Source organism: Zingiber officinale, chromosome 3B (assembly GCF_018446385.1).
Source record: "Zingiber officinale cultivar Zhangliang chromosome 3B, Zo_v1.1, whole genome shotgun sequence".
NCBI classification, from domain to species: domain Eukaryota; kingdom Viridiplantae; phylum Streptophyta; class Magnoliopsida; order Zingiberales; family Zingiberaceae; genus Zingiber; species Zingiber officinale.
The window spans coordinates 8198065-8218261 of NC_055991.1; the positions used below are offsets into that span (position 1 = coordinate 8198065).

Genomic DNA, 20197 nt, shown 5'->3' on the forward strand with positions numbered 1-20197 from the left:
GAGGCTAGGGTAAGTTTCGGCCATACATATTGTATAATGTCTTGTTATGAATTTATACATGATGTTAGTTCAAGTTCACATGATTGTATATTTGTTTTTAGCCCTAATGAGCACTGGTTAAAAGTTTGACCATGACATATGTTAAGGGCTTGAAGGACTTAGGAACTAGCTCAATATGCTTACTATGTTACTTGAAAGAAAATGTTATAAATGTGGTTTATGGTTTCCATGCTTTCATGACATTTGGGACCTTGTTTCACACCTGATAGGGTTCGGCCACATGAAGTTTAGGGACTTGGAGAACTTAGAAACCAAGTAAATCATACTTATAATGCTTCCTATGAAATTTATGTAATGATAATTTAAGTTCCACATGCTTGGAGGTTGTTTTTACCTAAATTGAGATCTAAGGGGGTTCGGCCATGATAAGAACCCAAGAGATTAGGAAGCTTAGAACCCCAAGCTAACTATGTTACCATGTTTCTTATGATAGTATAATTACATGATACACCCTTAAGCTTAAACATGTATGCTTGTGATTTCTACTTTCCATGATATGATATGTGCTTAGAAATATGCATGCTTTGATGATATGCTATGTGCTTAAAATATGCATGCTTTTATGATATGTTATGTAGATAGAAATATGCATGCTTGGATGATATGCTATGTGCTTAAAATATGCATGCTTTTGTGATATGCCATGTGGATAGAAACATGCATGCTTTGATGAAGTGATTATGTGCTTAAAATATGCATGCTTTTATGATATGCTATGTGGAAGGAAATATGCATACTTTGATGATATGCTATGTGCTTAAAATATGTATGCTTTTATGATATGCATGTTAATATGATGTATGCCTAAGTGATGCATACTTTTATATGATGTATGCCTAAGTGATGCATACTTTTATGACATGATGTATGCCTAAGTGATGCATACTTTTATATGATGTATGCCTAAGTGATGCATGCTTGTATGATGTATGATATGTATAAGTATGACATGTTTTTTACTTTGAATGGCTTGTACCAAAAGGGTGGGCTCCTTATGCGCCCCTAGGTCGAATTACGGGCCTAGTAAAGGGTGGGCTCCTTACGTGCCCCTAGGTCGAGCTACGGGCCTAGTTTCCTAGTAGGTTCAAAACTAGCTACCTTGGATCTACTTAGGATGCGCGCATTATGTATGTATGTGGTACTAAGCCGAGCCCCTTTATGTTGAGATTATGTTCAAGTATATATGTAAGAAGAAGAAATGGTTTTAAAAGATCATGAGACATACACATGTTTTTCGGATACATGTTTTCAAAATCATATTGCATACACTTTATGATCATGTTGTGATGATGCTATGATTTATGATATGCCATGATTAAATATGATTATGTTATGTTTCATGCTATGCTTTAAGAACTTGATATGTTATGTGACCTTATGATGATAATATGACATGCCATGATTAGATATGATTATGTTATGTTTCATGCTATGCTTTAAGAGCTTGATATGCTATGTTATCTTATGATGATACTATGATATGTCATGATTAGATATGACTATGTTATGTTTCATGCTATGCTTTAAGAACTTGATATGCTATGCTACCTTAAAATGATACTAGGATATGCCATGATTAGATAAGATTATGTTATGTTCCATGCTATGCTTTAAGAGATGATATGCCATGACTAGTCATGACGTTGTTATGTTGCATGATATGCTTAAAGAATATGATATGTTATGTCATGACTAGTTGAGATTATGTTATGTTAAGATATTCTTTGATCATGTGATGATTTTCGGTTTTAGTGAGTAGGAAAGGAACTTACTGAGCCATGAGTGCTCATAGCTTACTTTCCTTGTACCACAGATAAAGGAAAAAGCTGGATGAGCTAAAGGAGCAGCAGGAGAGGCAAGGAGATGTGTGTGGCGGTGGCTAGGCAACCAAATAAGAACCTGCTTTAAGAACTTTTAAGAATTACACTTTGGTTTCATAAATTGTAGTACTATATGGTTGACTTGATGTTATGTTTTTATTTAACTTGTTATCATGTTATGGAAACCATATTAGTGTAGTTCGGTTTTTATTAAACCAAGAAAAATGATTTTAAGTCTTCCGCTGTAATATGTACGTAGAGTATCGTAGCCCCGTCCCTTAGGGTTAGCAGGGAGGGCGGGCGTTACAGGTTAACTCCCAAGTCTCTAGTTTATTTATGTTTCCTTTTGTTTTATTCTTATTATAGTTACTTTTATTTTTGAGTTGAAAATTTCGAGGAGGGTATACTTTATTTTTTCAGGTAATTCACCCCCTCTTGTCGACCTCCGCTGCACCAACATGTTCATCCATTAATAGTTTATTTTATCACTATTATCTTAAGATTTATAATTTTATCGCTTTTCTAACTAATATTACTATTTCATCCTTTAATCAACTATTTATAATAATACCTACTTCATTTATTATTTTACTTTATATATATATATATCATAATTTAAAACTGGAATTCTTTAATATGCGCATCTTCTTTCCTATTAATTTTATCTCTTACAAATAAAAAAAAATTAAATTGTTTTTTATGATTATACTTCTATTATTTTACAATGAGTTCCATGTTATATATATATTTAAAACTCGAATTCTTTAATATACGTATCTTCTTTCCTATCAATTTTATCTCTTACAAATATAAATTTTTTAATTTTTTTTTATCATACTTCTATTATTTTACAATGAGTTCCATGTTTATCTTCTTTACTATCAATTTTATCTCTTACAAATATTAATTTTTTATAATAGAAGTTGGGATAGAAATTGGCAATTTTTATCTCTTTCCCAACTCTGGTATATTATTGAGATACTACAGGGCATTCATCTGTATTTAAATTTGACTGATAACGGTACTTTTTTATTTGGACTTGGGATAGAAATTGGCAATTTTAAATTAGAGTATGTGAGTATGAGTTGACTACTTTTAGCACCACCAACTGTCCAGATCAGGTCTATATGGACTTTTAAAATTAAAAATTTAAATTTTAATTATTAAATATGTAGGTTGAATAAATAATCATGTGTTTACGAATTTACCATATTGCCACCCTGCACCACCGGTGCTTAATTAATCATGTGTCCAGATCAGGGGCTAGGGGGTTCTTCGTTGCCTTTTTCCCTTATCGTATCGCGATCGATCCTATCAAGCGATTTTGGAGCAATAAAAGTGCACCAGCCGATCGGAAAGCGAAGCGAGGACCACTTCGATTCGTCACGGTGGGCGCCAACCGGAGCCCCACCGGTATTCTCCACTCGCATGGTGGGATTTTTATTTGGAAGGCGGCGAATAAGGCGAGCAAATCCACTCCTTTTTTCAGCGGTTGATTTCTGAGATCGAGGAAGAAGGTCGAGAAGGAGAGAGAGGTGGCGCCGCCGATGATGGCCGAGATTTGCCCCACTCGTTCCGCCCGCGCCGTTGTCGCTTTCAGGACGGAGCCGGAACGCCGCCGTCTGCTTTGCTTCCTCCCCAAAATCGTGCCTTTCGCCTGTGCCAATATTGTTTCCGGCGCAAGAAGGGTCCTTGTCGGGCCTTCCTATGCCGCCTCCAGCGACAGAGGTCTCGGTCTCTCGGAGGGGGACGCCTCTTCTTCTTCGAAGCTTTCCTCTCTACTTGGATTCCCCCGAATGAAGGAGGAAGAGGAGGAAAAGTATGCGAGAGAGCTCGACGTGGCGGTGAGAGTGGTTCAGATGGCGTGTTCGTTGTGCCAACGGGTCCAGAGCCGGCTGGTGGCGCGGGAGAAGGGAAAGGTAACGTCGAAGGAGGATAATTCTCCGGTTACTGTCGCAGGTTTGCAAGCTGAGCTTTTTTTCCTCTTCCTTTGTGGCGTTTGTTAGATTCATCTCATTACAGATGCATGCTGACTTACCTTGTTTTGTCGATAAGTATTTCCCTTTTTCTGATCACTTGGATTTCTGATAGAAAGCTTTCGGTAAATTGCAAAGTTGGCTCTTTGACATTTCTCTGCTATTTTATTGAATGTTGTTATGTCAATTTGTTGTTTGTAGTTACTAGTCTACATGCCTGCACAAAGAATATAAAGTCTCCCATTTTTGAGTAAAAATGCTCTTGTCATTCGTCCCACTTTCAAACAGCCCTGTTAGCCATCTCCGTGAGGGCATTAATTGGTTTAGTTCCCGATTGCTTGAAATCGAAGGATTACTTGTCATTACTACTCTGATCCCTTAAGTTCAAGGGACCTTATGATGAAAAAATCCAAGTACTCAGGAACAAATCCATGCTTTATTGTAGGAAATCATTAAAATGGTAATCTGTACATATTAGGTAGAGGGTAATAGATCTGATCTTTTAGGTCGATGAAGGTTAATCGGAAATTGACTTGGTCCCTCACTAAGTACAGTTCACATAAGCTAGACGAACCACAAAAACTCTTCATTGTTGTCTCCCAAGCTCTTGTTATCAAAGAACTCCATATTAGAAGGTCCTCTTCTCAAATGTCTATAAGTATGACTATGTAACAATTTATACAATTTAACTATTGATTTTTGCCTAGAAGTTAGAAGGCCCTGTATCTTTTGCTTTTTAAATGTGTAAACTTATGTCTACTAGTATGACTATGAAAATCATAGTACTGTGCTTATTGTCATATTATATTGGCTTTTTTGCATTGCTTTTGGAATTTGTCGGCATAGGATGGTGTATTCCTTTTCAGATAATAGTTAGGTTTGAGTACAAATTTCAGTCCATTGTGCATATATTGGTGACCATATCCTATTGTTAGATTTCATTTTGCTCGACAGATTGGGGAGTTCAAGCATTAGTTAGTTGGCTTCTATCGAACTACTTTGGGAGTGAACATATATCAATTGTTGCAGAAGAAGATGTCTCTACTCTGTCAAGAGAGGATGGCACAGTTTTGCTTCAATCTGTGACGAGTTCTGTCAATGAATGTCTCTTTGAAGCTCCGAAATATGGACTGAAAGCCCCTCTGAAGCCTTTGGAGGCTCAGGAAATTCTTGATGCCATTCGCAGCTGTAACTCTACTGGCGGTTCAAAGGGAAGATTTTGGGTCCTCGATCCTGTGGATGGAACTCTCGGATTTGTGCGTGAAGACCAATATGCTGTAGCTCTTGCCCTGATAGAGGATGGGGAGGTTGTCCTTGGTGCTCTTGGTTGCCCCAACTATCCGAGAAGGAAGGAATGGCTCAACTATCATCAGCGATACTATAGGCTCATGACTACTTTATCTCCTCCTGCGTCTGGATCATGGCATAAAGGTTGTGTAATGTATGCTCGAAAAGGTACCGGTGAAGCTTGGATGCAGCCACTCATTCATGACTTTGAGAAGTTTGATTGGCACAACTCTGCTAGGATGATTCGTGTATCGTCCATTACTGATCCTGCTTCTGCGACATTTTGTGAACCTGTTGAGAAGGCCAACTCAAGCCACTCCTTCACAGCCGGATTGGCTCACAGTGTCGGTCTAAGGTAAGGTGCACTTGAGCCTTTCTAAAACTAATCAAATAAATCATTAATGAAGAGAAATGGTCATTCCCTGTTTTGCAAGTACCTCTGAGTAACTCATGCCAGCCTTTTTTATTCATACACAAAGAATACTATTGTCGTGCACCTCGATTTGTATCATTGGCTTTGCTTCTCAACCTGCAGAAAACAACCATTGCGAGTTTACAGTATGGTGAAATATGCTGCCATAGCTAGAGGAGATGCAGAAATATTCATGAAGTTCGCGAGGGCTGGGTACAAGGAGAAGGTCTGGGATCATGCGGCAGGATCTGTGATCATACAAGAGGCTGGTGGAGTGGTCACTGATGCTGGTGGACGGACATTGGATTTCTCCAAAGGTATTTACCTTGAAGGCCTAGACCGGGGAATAATTGCTTGCTCCGGGCCATTACTGCATGAGAAGATACTAAAAGCCGTCGATGCTAGCTGGGGCTCATCAAACTTATAGCAACTACTGCGAAACATGCTGCAAAAAGGAATGATCATTATATTCAGATGAGGTATCACTGAGATTCTTTAGAAACTTAAATTTGATTCTTGTTGAGCATTGCAGAAGAATGTAGACTTAAAATGTCTGTTGTAACAGCGCGCCGTTTGGTCCTCATCCAGTTCTGATGGTGATGAAACTAAATAAGTTGCAGATTGGTCAGCTTCCAATTCGGAACGTCAAGTAAAGGAAGAAGAGAGGTGTTCTTTTCAATGGAACCAAAGTATTTTATCCACACTTTTTAGGCATCATAAACTATTTTGTTTGACCCTTGTCAAAAGGATTTTGTTTTAAGAGATTCTTATTGTAGTTCAGGTGTTCTTAAGCATTCATCATAAAGTATAATATGATTCATCATGAATCAACAATTATTTTGTAAATAGTTTTAAAGTTTCTTATAAGTTAATCTCACTTGGTGGGATAAAGACTTACAATCATTCATTTATGTAATTCTCAGTTTTAAGTTTTTATGATTCCCTCTTCATTTTATTTTGATTAAAATTTATTTGTATTTTATATTTATCATTGTGGTTTAATTGCACATAGAAATGTGTTGTTTAATTATATATGTTAAAAAAATACTTCAAATGACATAATCATATTTATTCACACATTATATATAGTGATAAAAATATATATTAATTTGTACTTTATTATCTGTTTTTTTTAATGAATTGTTTCAAAATTTACAATACAGTTAAAATACCTTATCTAATTCTGCTCAATCTACAAGCAAAATAGTTTTAAAAATTAATAAAATCTATTAACCTTATTTTGTTGAGGCACACAATTTTAGGGTTGAGGGCAAAATAAAACTATATAAATTTGAGAGTTTATTTAAACTGAAAAGGTAAAATAGTGCATTATAAATTTAAGAAACTTCTTTTATGATAATTAAATTATGTAAAAAATATTAAAATGTAAAGATTTTATTTATTTCTAGGTCTCGTGCAAAATTTATGGGCCATCAGTCAGTTTATATATATCACCTAAGATCTTCACCTAAGATCTTAGAATCAAAACTCAACGCATCCAAATATGCTCTCTTTTATACTTTGGCCACTTGTACTAATGACTAATAGTTATCCGGAATTTATCAACTTCGTGTTGGTCTAAACATAAATTAACAGAAATACTAAGAGCAAACGAATCATCTTTTACCACATCAGTTAATTTATATATATGGATGTGTACTTTTTCAAGTATAAATTAAATATACAAAAACAATCAATATCATAATTAAGTGGATTTTTTCTTTTCGGATTAATTTTTGATAAAAACATATTTTTAGAAAAAAAAATTCTCACTCTTTAGTCACTTACTAGTCACTATAATCTGACTTCATAATTTATCTCTTTTCATATAATGAACAAAATGTGAGGGACGTTTCGAGTGAACGTAATCACTACAAATTTTACATTTAACATGATAGTGTATGAAATGTATTTTTTTACCCACAATTAAATGGCTATATCTTTTTTGCTATCCAATTATTTATAATGCGGGTAGTAATTGGAATGCTACGAAATATATTATAAATCATAATGGGATATACAAGAATATTATCCTATATATCTTATGGTGCACATCTTGTATTAAGTGTAATTTTTTTCTTTATTTTTATTTTTATTGAGAGCTTAGCCTTTAAAATTTAGAATTTAGGTTATAGAATTTAAATTATAATATTTAAGTTAAAGAATTTTAAAAATAAAAAATTATAGATGGCTCTTACAAGTTGTACACCATAAAGTGGATAGGCACGCAAACCTCATGGACACGATATTGAAGAACCAAGTCTAATAATCAATAACAGATAAATTAAGTAATAACAAAAATTTAATCTTTCCAAATGTCATAAGGTCTGGGTGGTGTAGTTGGTTATCACGTTAGTCTCACACATTAAAGGTCCCCGGTTCGAACCCGGGCTCAGACATAATTTTTATGCTCCAATCACTTTAGAAATAATAGGTATTACCTATATTTTACATAATGGTATTTATACTCGAACATTACGTTTACTTTCCTCAAACTTTTGTTAATGGTCCTCTAGTTTTTATTTTGGCAGAAATAGCCAACAAGTCGATACCGCTTCTCCTTAGGCACTTTCTGCAGGACGAGACACATTGCAAGGGTATATGTGACCTTTTAGTGGTTAAACATTTCACAAAATTAATCCCAAAACCTATTGCACAAACACCACCTATAAGAACTAGGCTGTAAATAAATCAAATATTCATAAATAAATTTGGCGGGAGCGCTGGGTGAGTGTATTCATCTTTTTTGCCACTATAGAGTCAGAGCTAGGGTGCCCCGAGGCTATGGTGCAGCGGCAAGGTATTCAGGTTGTCATCCAGGTACCCGCAGTTTAAGCCCCAGCTATGATGAATTTATAAAAAAAATTCCTCCAAATAGGGCACGCAACTAAAGGATGTTGGACTCCTGAGCTGCCCGCTGCGAACACTTACTGATTTATCCTGATGGTCGGTGGGAAATTTCCGTGAAGCTAGACTGGTCACCCAGGCTCGACGTTACCCAGCCTAATTAATCTTTTTTTTAGAGCTAGAGATAGGGCTGTAAATGAATCAAGCGTTCATAAATAAACTTAATGTTTGACTTGGTAAGAGATTGTTTATATTCATTCAATATACACAAAGATTAATTAAACAAATAAATTTGAACAACTCATTAAACTAAACAAACAAGCTTGAACACATGTGTTCAACTCATTAATATTAGTAAACAAGGTTAGCTAATAAAACTCTTTTTAATATGTTAAATAAATAATAAAATAAAATAAATAAATAAATTTAAATTATCAAATTTAATAACCAATCAAACAATTAAAATGTTCAAACAATCAAATAAACTTGAATTAAGAGCTTAATAATATCTAGTCGAACCAAGCTCAAACCAAATTTGAATTAAAAACTCGATAATATTTAAACAAGTTAAGATTCAAACAAACTCAAGCTCATAAAAAATAAACCGAATCAAACTTAAACAATCATTTTAAAAACTTAATTCATTTTAAACTCAACTTCGATTATCTTATCAAATAAACTTAAACACCTAGCTCATTTACAACCTCGTAAGTGCCCACTTCTCCCTATTGCTGTGCCATGCGAACACGCTTCATAAACGAACACAAATGAAGAAACAGGTCATTCTGTAAATAGTTGATTGTTATGTTCAACTGGGCAAAAAATTTAGAAATCCATGGCATTTCAGCAAACAAAACAAAGATCAGAGGGTTTTTTTTTTTCTTTTTGAAACTAATGAATGTGCTTCAGAATTGATATCTCATCTGGGGGTAGATCGTGATTTCAAGGCAACAAAAGCACACCGAAAGCATCCACAGACAATGTCATAAACTTCAAACTACACGAGCATTGCTTAAAATTGAACTACCGTTCGTACTACGACATAGTAAAAGTCTAGAAGTAGATTTCACAGACAATGTGAAAAATACAAAAGAAACAAAACTCGCATTGCCCTTGGGATCCATCTCTCACTTTCCAGTGCTGTGCTTAGCTTTGGTGTGCGATTGCAAGGCGTTCTCGGAGTTGAAGGTTCTGAACACACAAAAAAAAAAGATGGAATTGTTATTATAATTAATGAATTGAAAAGAAAAGGAAGTAAGAAAGAAGAGGGCATACTTGCTGCATGATTTGCAGGCGACGGGTCCAGTAGATTTGGGTGCTTGCTGCTTGGACTTGTCGCCACTATTTGCAGGAGTCTTACCTTGTTTAGCAGGATAAGGAGTTGCAACATGCACAACTTTCTTTCCATCAGCTCCTGCAAGGTAGCATTATCATTAAAATAACAGAAGAAATATATGAGATGTGGTATACTTTAGATAAACAGAATCCGACCGTGCCTGAGTTGCAATGCCCCCGCAAGAATCTATTCAAATGAACTTAACTCCTTTAGGCTGCTTCCACTTAGTATGTTTATTTGTAAAAATAAAATTATAGTGATTACTGATTAGAGGGGAAAATTAAATTTTGACTTTATCATAGCTGCAAATACCTATGATGCTGTGACATGTGGTAAATCATGTCATGTCAATTTATACAGTTTTACTAGTTCAATCCCTTTCACGTCTAATAATAACAGTATCAATTAGATAATTGATTGAAATAAACTGTCGAATAAAAAAACTAAAAAAATATAATGAACACTATAAATAAACACTTGAGATAGGATTAACTGAGTTCATTTCAATATGCTTTACCAAGTGTCAATGTGAGTGTCAGCAAATTGCTAAAGGAATCTAGCTCACAGTGCAGCCAGCACAAGAAATGTTATCCATACTGATCACAATATACCAAAGCATAATAATTGTAATATTATAAACCATGAAATGTCTACCTGTTTTCTGATTTCCACCTGGAGAAACCAACTTTGCTTTCTTCTCTGGAACAGGTGTTTTGGAAGCCGAATCAGCAAGCCTTTTCTTACTGGCTTCAGCCTGCAACAGATGCATTCATATATCACTGGGTACCTGAGTGCCTAGTAAAACAATGCAGTAGCACTAACCTTCTTCGGGGCAGCATCTTCTTCTTCGTCTGAACTCTCATCCTCATCATCACTGTCATCCTCTCCATCAATCATTTCCTAAAAAAATGCAATTAGACTACCATTCCACACAATAAAAGCACACGATAACAAGTACACCCAATAACCAATTGATAATACTTTCCACTAATTGCACCAACCTCATCAGATTCATCCTCCTCAGAATCATCTTCAGAATCATCATCATCTTCATCATCCTCAGCCTTTGGTTTATCATCTTTTTTAAGTTCCTCTACTTTAACCTTTGACTTACCAGCAGAAGTTTCTGGCTTTTGAGTATTTGGTTTTGCTGCTTTATCATTTGGTTTCACCTCCGGCTTACCTTTTAAGATAAATAGCAACAATAGTAATTTTTTTACAAGAAAAATTATAAATCCATTAAAAAATTTGCGTCATTGTAATTTATGGTGTTAGTCCCAACTATTGGTAGGCTACATGAATAACATATTCCATTAACTTTTATGTAACCTAAAATAAGATGTCTTGATCACTTAGCTAGATTCTTCTTTTGTCACCCCTTATCCCTTAAACTATAGATTAAATTGTATAACTATTTAATCGATTGGTCACCTTTGAGGGAACAAACACATATCATTATAATACATATTCTGTTATTTTACCATCTGGTACACCTAGATGATCTTGGTTAATAATGATATTATAAATTTTATGCATCATTCAGCTTGTTTTTATTATTAAAATTACATAGTGATATGTAAATCTTTTCTCCAGACAATTTAAATTTACTCAAGCAAGGAGATTTATCTTAAAAAGATTTGGTAAATTTATCTAGTCCTACTCATCATCAACAAGGTATATTCAGCCTTGTTTTCACAACTATACAACTATTTGAATAAACCGCATTAATTGAATCCCTATATTGCTACTAATATTTTCTTTTGAACTCTCTATACCATTGCATCTTATTCTCTAACAGATTTAACACTTATAACTATAAAGTCTATTTATCGTCTTTGAATATATTCGTATCACCTCTACTTATTTTCTTTATCTGCTGGAGCCTACAACAAACATTATCATCAAATACTAATGTGAAAAAAATTATATAGTTATAACTACTAACCATTGATGCAAACTTACATTTGTTTAAAAAAAATAGTTCCGTAATGAACCACTAATTGCTATATCACTATATCATTCTATTTATCTTTACTGACACTGACAAAATGTGAATCAAGAAGAAGTAAATCATTAGTAATAACAAGTTGACAATATGCAAAATCTGAATCATAAACCAAAAGAAAGAATATAAAATACATAGAAAAAGTGTACCATTGATGGGCACAGCCAATGGAATCTCCTTGTCAGATTCAGATTCACCATCTGAAGATTTATTAGAGTGCTATAATATCAGTACACTCGTCAAATAAAAAAGGAGACAGAAACAAGCAAAGAGAAACTGACCTGATGAATCAGAGATAGTATGTCCAGAAGAAAAAAAAAGCCAGTCAAGGTATTCAAAACTTGAAAAAGATGTATTTGCTAACAAGTAACTTAACATAAAATAAAAGGATATGCATCATTCTCGTCAAACGCTGCAGTCTTATAGCCCAAAAAGTAGACACTTGTATTCTTTGAACCATGAAATAGCTCAAATTCTTTCTCAAACACCAAATCATGCTGAATTTGATTACACTTATCAGCAGATAGAGTTCCTAGCACCAGCTTTTTGTCATCAATTTTTACAAATACTGATACACCCTCTGTGGCTTTCTCCTTCTTTACCTCTCCTAGAGATACCTACATAATCCACAGCTACTTTTTATTATGATATGATTTAGAAGCACTCACCAGTATGCATTACGAAATCTGAGCAGAGAACCTGTGAAAGATGCAAGTATTTGTTCTCGCCAGGATTGACCTTCACAGAATTGCCAGGCTGAACTTCCAAACCTTAAGTATTATTTTAAAAAACTACTATGAGATTAGCCCACCAAAATGAAAGCATATGCAGGGGAAAAATACTGTGTCACAATACTAGGGAATGGTTGCACTGCAGAGAAAAGTTCTATTAAACTAATGGTAAAAAAACCAAACAAATACTTGCTAGGCAATATCTGAATAGATAAGATTTGGAAAACTTGCTTGCAATATAAGGACTCAAGCATCACAAACCAACAAAATGATGGCCTCTTGCACGCATAATAAGAACACATTTTTCCAACCATGGTAGATGACTTTCGAACTATTCAAGAAACGCATACACCAGGTCCTACTATATTACCAAAGATACATGAGAAGGAGATTTTTCTAAGGAAAAAATGAAAGGGAAACTGCAAATAGAAAACATATCGCATCACAACGCATAACCAAAATGTGATTGGCTTCAATCTCATACCGTCGCATTCGCAATCATCAATAGTAATCGAAAAAAAAAATAAACACGAAGCAAACAGTCTACATGGAAATCCTAAAATACGTGAAGCAATTAGAAAGGACGAGAAGAGAATATGGAGAGGAGGAGAAGATAAACCCCAAAACTCCATGGCGCTGGAGGGAGCTGACGAGAGGGAGAGAAATGATCGAGAGTGCGAAGAGCGACAGCAGAACGCGTAGCGGTGCGATTAGGGTTCACCTTCGCAAGGGAATTTAAAGGGGAGGTCACGGAAGCAGGGGGTCGGGTATCGGTTCGGATCCCAAAACAAACTTCCGGTTCTAGAAATCTTAATTCTTGATTTGAAATGTTGACCCGAATCGCTAAGCCTTAGAGGATTCGGGTTTTTGTTTTTTATTTTCTCGAAAAAATCCACATTTGCCCTTTAGAACTTGTTTTATCCACAAAATAAATTTTATTATTAAATCATATTTAATAAAGGTAATTAAATGAGATTCATTTTCTTCCCTTTATCACCTTCTGGACTAATACTTATAAACTTTTCATTAATAATATAACACAACAATTTAATTTAACACTTTATATCTTATAACATAAGACAAAATGGTAAAAGCCCTCCGATAGGCAGCAGAACCAACGCACCCAAGAATGGTAAAAGCAACAAATTCACATCAAGACAAAACTCACAATTTTCCATTGAAACTGCTAGACTTTAATAATATAGAGAGGACCATTGAAATTGAGTTTAGGACAATGAAAAGTGATTCAACGAACCCAAAGACTAAATGTCTCGATCAGCTAACCACTAGAGCATTGCCAGCATTTAACAACCACAATAAATAGTAAAATCAAGGTAACAATACTTGTTCGCCTACAAAATTAGGGGCCATCTCACTTTCCGGCACTGTGCTTTGCATTGGTATGCGATTGGCAGGCGGCCTCACTGTTGAAGGTTCTGAAAACAGATAAAATCGATTGGTAACGTCACTATTATTAATGAATTGAAAAGAAAGCGGGAAGAGCGGTTGGAACCTACTTGGTGCAGGATTTGCAGGAGATTGGGCCAGTGGATTTCGGAGTCTGTTGCTTAGACTTGTCACTATTTGAGGGAGTCTTTCCTTGTTTAGCAGGGTGTGGGGTTGCAACATGACCACCTTTCTTTCCATCAGCACCTATGATACAGACAAGTAACATGTTCTTGATAATTAGAAAGAAGGTTTCTTGTGTGCTGGAGTTTTAGGGCCCCAAGAAACATTGCAATCTTGGTACATTATCATAGACTTCTAGCACGCTTTAGTAGGCATTGAAGCATTCTAAGCAAAATTCAAATGGATCTCAAGGCTTTGATCATCTATTACGACATCCATGTTCCAATAATACCACGAAGAAAAGTTCAATATTACAAAACATTGAGATATCTACCTGTTTTCTGATTCCCACCGGGAGTAACCAACTTTGCTTTCTTTTCTGGAACAGGAGTTTTGGATGCAGAACCAGCAGGTCTTTTCTTAGCTGCATTAGCCTGCAATACGTCCATTCATATGTTACAGCACTACGGCAGACACACCTGAATGCCAATGAAAAACAGTGCCATAGCAAAATTACAAACCTTCTTTGGAGTAGCTTCTTCCTCTTCATCAGAACTCTCATCTCCATCATCACTATCTTCCTCCTCTCCTTCAATCATATCCTGATAGGCTCAAATCCAAATGAAATCTTGCTATCATTTTACACAATAGAAACACACTAACATATATACCAGTTTTAGTTCAAGTATACAAATATGATCATGCTTTCCACCAATAGCACAAACCTCATCATCGTCAGACTCATCATCTTCTGTATCTTCATCGTCTTCGTCATCTTCAGCCTCTGGTTTATCATCCTTCTTAGGTTCCTCTATCTTGGCCTTTGCCTTAACAACAGAAGCTTCCGCCTTTTGGGCATGTGGTTTTGCTGCTTTAACATTTGCCGCCGTACCCAGCTTGCCTAGTACAGTCATGAATAGTAGATAAGAATATACAGATAAAAATAAATAAAATACAATGTTATTTTAATTCTGTTAAGGAGATTAATCTTTTATCCCCATGGCCACTTGCACCTTCAACACAAATAGATTATATTTGTACGACTATATAATTAATGGGTCATCTTCAGAGGAAAATATAACATTTTAAACTATATTTCCTAGCATTTTATGATCTTCTAGAGTTACACTTGGATGATAATAATATCCATAATTTCATTGATTTGGTAGCTTCCTTTTATACAATGACACCTACATTTTGTTATATGCATAACTATAATTTTTATTCTCCACAATTCAAACTTAATGTTATGATTATTTGTATAAAAAATATCAATTACCATAATACTATTTGCAAATCAATTATGACAAAGAAGACAATTAGGGTTGGCTACAAAAATGGTCTCTCACCATTGAGAACTATACAAGACAATATTAGTAGCAAACTTAAATTAAGTAGATCATTTTTTATTTCATTGACTAATGTCTCCTTTTTCTCCTTCAACTCATTGGTCCACCACTAGCAACAATATCATAATATTTGTCCTTACTGGCACATTATCATTCAAGAATTGAAAATGGTTTGGGTACAAGACTAGCTACAATTATGTGAATGAAACACAAGCCACTAGTGCTAACAAGATAACAATATGCAAAGCAAGGAACCAACAGACAAAAAAACTAAAAACATATAGAGATTTGTACCATTTGCAAGTGCAGCGAGCAGATTCTCCTCGTCAGATTCAGATTGGCTATCTGAAGGTTTATTAGAGAAGGTTATAATCTCAGTGAGGTCATCAAATAAGGAAAGAAACAGAAGATAGAAAAAGGAGCTTACCAAATGGATCAGAAAAGGTAAATCCAGAAAACAAAAACGGCCAGTCAAGGGAATCAAAAATTTAAAACATGAAACATAATTATCGAATAATTTAACAATATAAGTCAAGGATATTCATCATCCTCTGCAAAAGCTGCAGTCTTATAGCCCAAGAAGTGGACACTTGCATTCTTTGAACCATGAGATAGTTCAAATTCTTTCTCAAATACCAAATCATACTGAATTTGGGCACACTTGTCAGCAGATAGTGTTCCAAGCACCAGCTTTTTGTCATCAAATTTTACAAAGACTGATGCACCCTCCGCTCCTTTTTCCTTCTTTACCTCTCCTAGAGATATCTACATAAACCAAGACACCTTTTCATTAAAACATGACTTAGAATAATTCTCTATATAACAAAATCTGAACATGGAACCTGTGAGAGATGCAAATATTTGTTATCTCCCGGATTGACATTGACAGTTTGGCCAGGTTGAACTTCCAAACCTTATAAAATGCAGATCAATCACAACAAGTTTAAAACACAAGTGCAGAATGTTTTCATTAACAGAGGCTAAAGCCAGGCGTCACATTTAGCAGGTGTCACATTTAATGCTGATAAAGTGCCAATTATAAGAGTACTATTATATTGAAATACTAATGGAAGCATATAGGAGACAAATATTCTGAAACAAGGCAAGAGGATTGTAATTATCTCAGTAAAAGGGGATGATAAACTAACAACAAAACACCAAAAACAAACTTGCCAAGCAATATCTGAATAAATGAGGAAGAGCAAACAAATGGATTGAAATGTATATTATACATTTATCAAAATCAGATATTTCATTAAATACATTTTGTCAGTAAGTAGCTTTAATTTATAAATTATTATTCAAAAATTCCAGTAAAATTGAATTTCTCACATTGTAAGCACATCATGAGAAGAATGCCATCATATACATACATAAAATATGAATGACCTCCGTAACGGTACAAATATCATAACACACGGCTATATACCGAAGTTAAAAAAAAAAGGAAAAAAAATGGAGCTAAATTTCAAAAACTCAAGACGGACATCTATTTTTGTACACGGAAGCCTAGTATTCCGTGTGCAAAAATATGAAGAGACCAGAAATAGTTACCGCAAATAAAAACAGAACCTATGGCCAAAAGATGCTTGGCTTCAATCTCGACAAATATTCCAGGTTTGAGATTTCCAAAAATCGAATGAACTAGGAAAACACTGTCGCATACGTGATCAGTAGTTCAACAGAAACCAACCCATGAATCGAACAGTCTAACCGGAAATCATAAAACACAAGAAGCGATAGGAAAAGAAGATAAGAACCGATTGGGAGCAGATAAGATATACCCCAAAACTCCATGACCGTCGGCGTAGTTACGAGAGCGAGAGGAAAGTTTGATAGAGCGGAGGCGCGGGCGATGACTGAGACTGAGCGAAGGGGGTGGGGATTAGGGTTTAGGCTCCATGTGGGAATTTAAAGGGGACGGAAGCGGGCGCCGAACGGGTCGGATACCGTTTTGGATCCGAAAATCGAAGTTCTCGGTTCCAATGGTCATGATTTGAAAATGACCGTAATCGAATCATAGTTGAATTCCATATTGCCCCTCAAAATATTTTGAAATTTTTCATTCAACTCCTTGAAATCATATGAAAGATAACTTTACAATAATTTGCTTATTCACATGAAGATATATATTTGCATTTAATAATTAAACTCTATAAATCCCTAAAAGAGACAAGGGAGAATATAAAATCTACAAATCTAAAAGCATATTAATAAAAGAGATCCTACCATTAAAAGTGAAAAAACTTTCAAAAAAAATAAATTAAAATTTATATTAATTTAAACAAATATATTATTAAAATATGTAATAAATTTTCTTAAAAAATTTTAAATTTATTTTATTTATTACTAATGTGCCAATTTTAAATAATTTTAAATTTTAAGGATTTTTATTGCTTCCTTTATATCTCAAAATATGGAGCAATTTAAAAAAAAAATTAATTTTTTTCCCTTAGTAATCCCCGCTTCTAAAAAAGGATTTACAATTTCTTTAAAAAATACACAAAAACAAAAAAAACAAAGGCCTTTTTTTCTAGACTTCATGAAATTTCATAGGGGATATTTGCCAATTTTATGCGATGCTATTTTGTATTTTTTTTTTTATGGTAATTTTAAAAAATTCAATTTAATGAGTATTGATCATATTCGAAAGTTAAGGTGATGATACTAGAGATGTGGTGTTCTTATTGACCGTGTGTCAGCTCCAAATTAGATGGACCTGTAAGCACAGCAATGTCAATGTCAAGTCAGGGAGGGGTTCCTCGGTATTGGCCCTCCGACGCTCAAATCAATCACCGGTGATGGGAAAGCGGAGTAAGGAAGCGGAGCCAAAGAAGTAGAGTAACAGTAATATCTCCTACCTCCAATGAAGCTTGGGCCTCTTTATATAAGGCTTCGGTAGCGCGTGCACGTTTCTCGAGATGTACACATTTCTCAAAGCTTTCCTTATAAAGATATATCAGGAAAGTGTCCCCGACACCATACTTTAACGACCCAAGCATATTTCTGACGTAACAGTGAAAATTTCCGTCGTACGATCCTTTGTCTGACCATATCGCCAACCATGTCATCTGTCGAGGGCATGGACTCCCAGAAGGATATCGCCAGATCCTCCTTTTGTTCGTTACTAGACCGAGCAAGTGAGTCGTTCAGCCAACCATCAGCCGTCCAAACGCTATCGTTCCCAGGCCGAGCGGGATGGTCGCTCGACCAACCTTCCAATCTTCCATTGTCCGAGCTCCGCTGTTGTGGTGAGTGGAGTTGTGTCTGAATGTACTCTACTCGGTCGTGACCCCACTTTGCTGGTTCCGAGATTTGATGTAAGTCCAAGCGGGCTGGTCGCTCGGCGTGTGCCTCACCGGCACATGCTTCTCTGAGTGTCAGAACCTCGGTACGTGGGCGAGCTATGATGATGTTGGATAGGATATTTCTTATCTCGGTCGAGCAAGTGAGTTACCCAACCGACCAGTGATATAGGGGGGTTGATCACGTCTAGATTTTGACTTCCACCGTGACCTTGCCCCACCTTGAGGTGGGTCTTTTATCCCCGCATCAAGTATCATAATGACCATAATAGACTTTTCGGTGTTTTGACATTAATAAATGGGAGACATTTAAATAATAATAATAATAAATATTTTAGATATTTTAGAAGTTCTCTCTTTATATTTCTTTTTTCATGATTTAATACCCAGAAAAAAAAATATATTGAATTAGGTAATACGCAACCGATCCTATTCCGAAGAAAATTTTCATTGTCGAAGTAAATCAGGAAATTAAACATTTGTGATGGTAATTTAGAAGTTCAGTATCTCATAATTATATGTCTTATTTAAAAAAATATCCTATAAATATATAGTATACAGGCCCGGCCCAGAGGCCGGGCCATCCTGGGCGATTGCCCAGGGCCCCAAGTATGGATGGGGCCCACAATATTTAAATATTTGTATAATTTTTATATATATATTAATTGTTTTAAGAATTTCTAAACCTTGCACTGTTGTTCCTTTCTTCCACAGCCGCACAAGCAGACAAGTTCAACGTTTCAAACCTTCTCTTCCGCCGCTTTACAAGCGCTCAAGCTTTTGCAATTTCCACCAACGTTCTCCTTTTCTATATTCTCTCTTTTCTCTTAAAATTTTTTTACAATTACATCGTTTTTCTCTTCGCCTTCTATTTTCATTTTTATTTACAATTTGCTCTCCTTTCTATCGGCGACTCCACGATGGCTTCACAGCGAAGCTACGCCTTTACCTCTTCCCTACACTGCTGCACTAGCAGTTCAATATATTTTGAAAATTAATAATATTATAGATGATTTTATATTTAAAAAAATTAAAAGAAATTATTATAAATAATTTTTATTTTATGAAAAAAAATTAAAGATATATTTTCATCATTTCATCTGGGCCTCTTGATTGTTAGGACCGAGGCTGATAGTATATGAGAATCGAATAAATAGCATGTAATATATTTTGATCAAGTTCATATTAAATCATCTTTTTCTCAAGGTGATAGCGTCCCTCATACCCGTCTCCATTGTCCGTTCCGAAATCTTGTAAAAGGGAAGTAAATTACCATACTAAGTGGCCTCTTAGGTAAGAATAACTTATTCTTTAAGAAATTGAATCTCCAAAAATTTAAATTTTACTATAGTGATACAAATTTACCTACCAACTTAGCTACGCTTGTTGATCTTCTATCTTTTTCTCTCTCTTGCCGCACTGCAAAATACAAATAGTCTTCTTAAAAAAAAAACTTTTTTTTTGTCGTCCGATCTGATTAGATCAAATCCTAACCATTGA

At 35.2% G+C, this 20197-nt stretch overlaps 3 protein-coding genes and 1 non-coding gene across 5 annotated transcripts; 2 read left to right on the plus strand and 2 right to left on the minus strand.

The window, feature by feature from the left end:
- Positions 1-3152: 3152 nt before the first annotated feature.
- On the plus strand, positions 3153-6491 carry LOC122055792 (PAP-specific phosphatase HAL2-like). Of its 2 annotated transcripts, none has more exons than XM_042617415.1 (4): positions 3153-3839; positions 4811-5498; positions 5679-6034; positions 6121-6491. In XM_042617415.1, the coding sequence occupies exons 1-3, from the start codon at positions 3428-3430 to the stop codon at positions 5980-5982; spliced, it is 1404 nt and encodes a 467-aa protein (XP_042473349.1). In that variant the 5' UTR covers positions 3153-3427; the 3' UTR covers positions 5983-6034; positions 6121-6491. The 2 variants fall into 2 exon arrangements, with proteins under 2 accessions (XP_042473349.1, XP_042473350.1); XM_042617416.1 differs by having other exon boundaries at positions 4886-5498.
- Positions 6492-7880: 1389 nt separating this feature from the next.
- Positions 7881-7954, plus strand: TRNAV-CAC. Its single transcript has one exon. It is a non-coding gene; the product is annotated as a tRNA-Val (tRNA).
- Positions 7955-9388: 1434 nt separating this feature from the next.
- Positions 9389-13235, minus strand: LOC122055794 (histone deacetylase HDT2-like). Its single transcript, XM_042617417.1, has 10 exons — positions 13094-13235; positions 12443-12513; positions 12137-12360; positions 12025-12041; positions 11893-11943; positions 10740-10921; positions 10561-10638; positions 10393-10492; positions 9678-9816; positions 9389-9593 (listed from the first exon to the last, which is right to left on the minus strand). The coding sequence occupies exons 1-10, from the start codon at positions 13104-13106 to the stop codon at positions 9530-9532; spliced, it is 939 nt and encodes a 312-aa protein (XP_042473351.1). The 5' UTR covers positions 13107-13235; the 3' UTR covers positions 9389-9529.
- A 385-nt stretch (positions 13236-13620) lies between these two features.
- On the minus strand, positions 13621-17270 carry LOC122055795 (histone deacetylase HDT2-like). Its single transcript, XM_042617418.1, has 10 exons — positions 17177-17270; positions 16235-16305; positions 15934-16157; positions 15820-15836; positions 15687-15737; positions 14769-14944; positions 14565-14645; positions 14378-14477; positions 13992-14127; positions 13621-13910 (listed from the first exon to the last, which is right to left on the minus strand). The coding sequence occupies exons 1-10, from the start codon at positions 17187-17189 to the stop codon at positions 13847-13849; spliced, it is 933 nt and encodes a 310-aa protein (XP_042473352.1). The 5' UTR covers positions 17190-17270; the 3' UTR covers positions 13621-13846.
- Between the last annotated feature and the right edge of the window lie 2927 nt (positions 17271-20197).

What these genes read in the sequence shown, in the direction of transcription:
- LOC122055792 (XM_042617415.1), top strand. Translation starts at nt 3,428, where the DNA reads ATGATGGCCGAGATTTGCCCCACTCGTTCCGCCCGCGCCGTTGTCGCT. An exon ending in TTCTCCGGTTACTGTCGCAG is followed by an intron (nt 3,840 to 4,810) that starts GTTTGCAAGCTG and finishes TTTGCTCGACAG; the next exon opens with ATTGGGGAGTTCAAGCATTA. An exon ending in GCTCACAGTGTCGGTCTAAG is followed by an intron (nt 5,499 to 5,678) that starts GTAAGGTGCACT and finishes CTCAACCTGCAG; the next exon opens with AAAACAACCATTGCGAGTTT.
- LOC122055794 (XM_042617417.1), bottom strand. An exon ending in ATTGGCTGTGCCCATCAATG is followed by an intron (nt 10,922 to 11,892) that starts GTACACTTTTTC and finishes TTATCTTAAAAG; the next exon opens with GTAAGCCGGAGGTGAAACCA. An exon ending in AGGAGGATGAATCTGATGAG is followed by an intron (nt 10,639 to 10,739) that starts GTTGGTGCAATT and finishes GCATTTTTTTAG; the next exon opens with GAAATGATTGATGGAGAGGA.
- LOC122055795 (XM_042617418.1), bottom strand. An exon ending in AATATTTGCATCTCTCACAG is followed by an intron (nt 16,158 to 16,234) that starts GTTCCATGTTCA and finishes TGGTTTATGTAG; the next exon opens with ATATCTCTAGGAGAGGTAAA. An exon ending in TCCTGCAAATCCTGCACCAA is followed by an intron (nt 13,911 to 13,991) that starts GTAGGTTCCAAC and finishes ATCTGTTTTCAG; the next exon opens with AACCTTCAACAGTGAGGCCG.